At 40.9% G+C, this 6,132-nt stretch overlaps 1 protein-coding gene across 1 annotated transcript; it reads right to left on the reverse strand.

The window, feature by feature from the left end:
* Window positions 1–985: 985 nt before the first annotated feature.
* LOC111968360 (5-hydroxytryptamine receptor 1B-like) lies at window positions 986–5,625 on the reverse strand. Its single transcript, XM_023993849.2, has one exon. The coding sequence runs from the start codon at window positions 5,119–5,121 to the stop codon at window positions 3,967–3,969; it is 1,155 nt and encodes a 384-aa protein (XP_023849617.1). The 5' UTR covers window positions 5,122–5,625; the 3' UTR covers window positions 986–3,966.
* Window positions 5,626–6,132: the final 507 nt, after the last annotated feature.

A 6,132-nucleotide genomic window follows, 5' to 3' on the forward strand; every position in this document is an offset into this window, starting at 1 on the left:
ACGAATGGAGACGACAGCCGAAGAGAGTCCATGTGTTTGTCCTTCTGTCTTGAAAAACCTTGGCCTCAGGCCTTGTAAGTCCTCCTATTCATGTCACATCCTTGGCAATACAAACATGCTCCTGGTTGTACTGCCCAGAGACGTATCTATTTGAACAGCTGTGACCCACTCCTGTTGATGTCATTGCCAGCCCAGCAGAAAAATGTATTCTGATTTCCAATTTCTGAAGGGCACACTACATTTTGCATGGCACATCATTATAATGTTAGCCCACAGTTAGCCCAACCCAGCATTGTATTGGCAGGCAACCACATGCCCCTTTATTCAACCTGAATTAATTACAACTTCACCCACATAATGTAGATCCATATGAACTTCTCATTGACAGCGTAAACCCTATGGGAAAACATTTGCATTGAACCATAGAGGGAAATATTTGCATTCACTGCTTATCCTCCCAGGACACGTTCATCGGTCATGTGTGATGAGCCTGGTGAAAATCCACGAGTGCGCTGCTCTGGTGCTCCGCTCTGCTGCTCTGCTCTGCTGCTCTGCTCTGGTGCTCCGCTCTGGTGCTCCGCTCTGGTGCTCCGCTCTGCTGCTCCGCTCTGCTGCGCCGCTCTGCTGCGCCGCTCTGCTGTGTGTTTGGCTATTGGTGCATGACAGACGAGACACCAGTGGAGCACATCCACTGACAATGGTGCTGCTCTGCGCTGTAGCAAATCAAGTGTAAGAGGTCAGAGGTCAATGGATGACAAGGCGAGGCGGGTGATAGCGGCGTTTGTGTGTGTGCATGACTGTGATCACCACATCAAATGGTGCACTCAGATGGTGGACTCTACACTGTAATAACACCATATGATACTTCAAATTTGTAGATTCCTTTTTCTAATACATTTTTCTCTCATGGAACAGTATTTCATTGCAGAAGCTTTTATTTTACAGCATTTCATAATGCAAAAAAATATTTCCAAATATTCACATGTATGGCAAGCCTTAGGCCTTATTGTAGAACACAATGTTTCACAAATCAATGCCAAGGGGTTTGATTAATTGTCTGTATCTTGATATGGTTCTCTTATGTAATTCAAGACAGTAAATTATTTTGTAGCTGATGCTAGCCAGAACAAACAGAGACATGTATACACTTAAATGTATGAACATACAGTTCAAATACACCAACACATACAGACACACACTGTTAAACACTGCATGTTTGTTCAGTAAAATTGAATGTATTCATCAGCTGTCATGTCTATTGGGTAAATATCACCCACAATAAAACMAGTCTGGGTCTGTGTTTGACATTCAGGTTGTGTGAATCCTGGCTTTCTTCCTTGGAACCCTAATAAAAGATTTCCACACCCAGTCAAGCAATTAACTTTGTGACTATCCCAGGGATTCAGCTTTTACAGGCTAATTTAAAAGTTCTAAAGAACATTGGTCACCTTGTAACTCAAGACTTGTTCATGAGCCAAGGTTGAGCATCAGTTGATCTATAACAGGTATTCCCAAACTGTACCCCCAGGGGTACGCGCAATGCCGCCGGGGTTACGCCAAATAAAAATGTGATTCACATAAAATATATATATATATGTATTTTTTTTCACATTTTCAAACAGTCCATTTATATTTTCCAACGGGGATATACATTTGGGTGAGTTTTTTCTCGCCTGAGTAGCCTCGTTTCACTGCCAAAAATAAAATTAAACCATCTTGTGTTCAGCGAAATAACAACACAATGTCAAATACAGTTACCCTAGTCAAATAATTAACATCCAATCACATTAACAGTTACTCTCTCGCAGGAATTCCACTAACGGTCCGTATGTAGCCAAACATAGCTGCTGCTCATGTTGGTATCTGTACTGATGGCGCAAAAGCCATGACAGGGAGACATAGTGGAGTGGTAACGCGCGTGCAAGCAGTTGCTCCCGACACCACTTGGGTACACTGCAGCCTCCACCGAGAGGCTCTTGCTGCCTGACAGCTTGGAATACATTTGGACACTACAGTGAAAAAGGTTAACTTTGTTCAAGCAAAGCCCCTGAACTCTCGTGTATGTTCTGCACTATGCAATGACATGGGCAGGAACCATGTAAAGCTTTTACAACACTGGTTATGAAGGGACAAAATATTGACAACGTTTTTTAAATTGAGAGAGAGCTTAAAGTTTTCTTTACTGACCATAATTTTCACTTGTCTGACCACTTGCATGATGACGAGTTTCTCACACGACTGGCCTATCTGGGTGATGTTTTTTTCTCGCCTGAATTATCTGAATCTAGGATTACAGGGACTCTCCGAAACTATATTCAATGTGCGGGACAAAATTGAGGCTATGATTAAGAAGTTGGAGCTCTTCTCTGTCTGCATTAACAAGGACAACACACAGTTCTTTCCAGCATTGTATAATGTTTTGTGTGCAACTTAACTCAAGTTTACGGACAATGTCAAACGTGATATAGCGCAATTACGCAGGTACTTTCCGGAAACGGATGACACAAACAACTGGATCCATTATCCCTTTCATGCCCTGCCTCCAGTCCACTTACCAATATCTGAACAAGAGAGCCTCGTCGAAATTGCAATAAGCGGTTCTGTGAAAATTTAATTTAATCAGAAGCCACTGCCAGATTTCTGGTTTGGTCTGCGCTCAGATTATCCTGCCTTGGCAAATCGCGCTGTTAAGACACTGATGCCCTTTGCAACCACGTACCTATGTGAGAGTGGATTGTCGGCCGTCACTAGCATGTAAACTAAATACAGGCACAGACTGTGTGTGGAAAATTATTTAAGACTGAGACTCTCTCCAATACAACCCAACATTGCAGAGTTATGTGCATAATTTCAAGCTCACCCTTCTCATTTAACCTGTGGTGAGTTATTCACAATTTTAGATGAACAAATAAGGTTTTATATGTAAGATGGTTAAATAAAGAGCGAAATTATTGATTATTATTATATTATTATTTGTGGCCTGGTCCTATAAGAGCTCTTTGTCACTTCCCACGAGCCGGCAGTAACAAAAACTCACACTCATTCTTATGTCTAATAAATGTATCGCGTTGTGTGTCTGTGGCAGACTTACAATTATGGCAAAAAACAACATTTGAGAGTGAGCTGACCCTAGTGCTAGAGGGGGTATGTGTTTGGGAACCACTGATCTTTAACATGCTAATAGTGAACCAATAGTGAACCAATACAGTTTGATCGTATCATAATCATTTCCATCACTTATCCTGATATAATAAATACAGTAACATCCCTTATTTCCATGTGACAGTTTTACAAAGAAAACGAAATGATAATTCGGCCTATGTACACACATGTGTATGCAAAACAAAAACAAAAAAACACAATGTCATAGCTAGCCAATGTACAGAAATAATGCTTTTAGTCCAGTCTGGTTTGGAGCGCTCTACGGCCTACTAATGGTGCAGGATATGAAATGCATCAGGGTCAGTCACCCTGGGAATATCGCGCAATGCGCCGCGCGCCAACATATTCCCCAAATTGGAGCCCTTGCAAAACACAAACAACAAATCTGAATTTTCCAACTGTGATTTTGTTCAGTTGTATTCACAATTTATTATAATCGGATCAAGTATAGCTGTATTACATATTAAACCTTAATTTGAGGATTGCGCAACGTTGGCGACTTCGTAGAAATGTAGGTCCCCAAAAGGTCATCATTATGCAAACGCTTATCGCAAGCTTTAAACCCAACAATGCATGTATCAATATCAATGTACTACCTAAAATAACATAAGGTAGAACAAAAACACCCCAGAAATAGAAATAAGAAATAAGAAGAGTCCGAGAAGTAAGTGAGCTATGTACAGGGTCAGTTCCAGTACCATATTTACAATGTGCAGAGATACTGGTATGATAAAGGTGTTCAATCATTTCTTTGTATTCTATAGAACAATAATGCAAACAAAAAGGGGCACAGAAGACATCTTTTCAGGATCTGCAACATCTGAAGCGCAAGAGTTTATGGAAAGCTTTTTTAAAGTCATCATTGGACATGGTATATATAATTGGATTGATTAACGAGTTGAGATAACCAAGCCAATTGAAAAAGTCAAACAACTCGGGGTAAAAACAAGTTTCACAGGTGGCCACCACCAGGGTGTATATGAAAAAGGGTAACCAGCATATAATGTATGCGCCTAATATTATTCCCAATGTTTTGGTCGCTTTCCTTTCCCTAGCGGCTGAGATTCTTTTTTTCTCCAAAAGTGCGTCAGACACGGTTACTTTCACTTGGTTCTCACTTGCCAAGGAACCCGTGTCACCGGAGTGGGTATCATGTCGTCCACACTGCAAAGGTGATGTCGATGCCACAGATCCAGGGGAGTTCGTGACCAGGCGCGCTGAAGTAAGTCTTTTCCCTACCTTTTTGGGTGACTGTTTCAAAATGATCTTACGGGCTTCCACATATATTCTTCCATAAAGCACAATAAGCAGTAAAGTGGGGATGTAGAATGCTCCAAACGTGGAGTAAATAGTGTAGAAAATGTGGTCCGTGTTGACATTACATTCAGTCAACTCCTCTGCCTTCACCTGGCGCCAGAAAAGCGGRGGCAGGGAGATRSAGATWGCGATGACCCARGCMGTCRCGATCATYCCCRCCGCGCGCGCTGGCGTGCGCTTTTTGGAGTACTCAACGGCGTCTGTTATTGCCCAGTATCGATCCAAAGCGATTACGCATAAGTGAAGGATAGAAGCAGTGCAACATGTTATATCTGAGGATAACCAAATGTCACATRTAACTTGTCCCAAAGTCCAGGTGTGACTCACCGTGTACAGGACGCATATTGGCATCACCAAAATGGACACCAAGAGGTCGGTGACAGCTAGAGACGCTATGAGAAAGTTTGCTGGAGTGTGCAGTTTTTTCGACTGATAAATCGTTGCAATGACAAATGCGTTGGATAAAGTAGTGGCGAGTGTGAAAACGAAGAGAATCACTGCCAAACTGGTTTGATAAGCTAGACTCTCTTCATTTCCCTCCAGCTCTGAAGATTTTGTCACATAGGTATCGTTGGTGAAATTCATTATTAGTCCATATAATGCAGGAGTTGGCTCGAGGTGACCTGTGGCGTTTTTCTCCATCACTGATTTATCACTTGAAACAGTGTGGTCAGTTCTTATGTCGCCAAGTCTCCAAAATGTTCTTAATTCATTTCAATCAATCTAGTAAAATATTTTGGGAGAGGAAAGTATTTGTGTCCGTTTCTTCTTCATTTTCATTCATTGCAGAAACGACCCAATTATAATGTTGGATCTAAAATTGTTGATTTTGAAGTAAATATCCATAATGTTATCTGAAAATGTATAGCAACATCTGTTCGCAATTAACAGTTTAGCTATCTAAACAAAACAAATGGTATATAGAAAGTTGATATCAAAATATATATTGATACCAATGAAAGAACAATGACTTGCAGACATCTGTCAAATGTTGCAACTGCTAGCTTCCCATTTGCATTGTAATCCTTCCCGCCTGGAATTGTCTTGCAGGCTGCGTCAGTCCTTCTCTAGTTGAATGGTGATGAGACCTCCACCCTTGGTTTTATACAGCTGATGCTACTGCCTGCCTCTGACAGGCGTGACAGTAAACATGCAGCTTTGATCACAATGGTTCAACTGGAGAGGAGAGCACATCTCCACTGGGTCATAGTGCTCTGTTTTCTGCCTGTCAATATGAGTCATGTATTCACTTTATGTCATCAATATCCATGTTACAAGACATATATTGGACCTGAACAAAACATAAATATAGGCTATTAGAGACCAAAACATTTCAACATATAGTAGACCCATCACTTCCTATGTCTGTCAAATCGTTGGCAACTCATGGTCTAAGTAAAATACATTGTCAAMGTTATTGTAGACCTATATTGCATTTAGACAATACATCAATCATTCATTTAATTTCCAACAGGCTACATTGGTTCTTGAGCTATCTTCCAAGGTTGTGGTAATATATTATGGATTGGGAGACTGCAGAGCCATTTGTTATATAAAAATGATTAATGTTCTCCAATGAAAGAGGAAAAGATTCCTCCACTAATGTGCACTGTAAAAAGTAATTAGTTCCGCTTACTCAATTTTTGTGTCAAC

Source organism: Salvelinus sp. IW2-2015, linkage group LG9 (genome assembly GCF_002910315.2).
Source record: "Salvelinus sp. IW2-2015 linkage group LG9, ASM291031v2, whole genome shotgun sequence".
Taxonomy (NCBI): Eukaryota; Metazoa; Chordata; class Actinopteri; order Salmoniformes; family Salmonidae; genus Salvelinus; species Salvelinus sp. IW2-2015.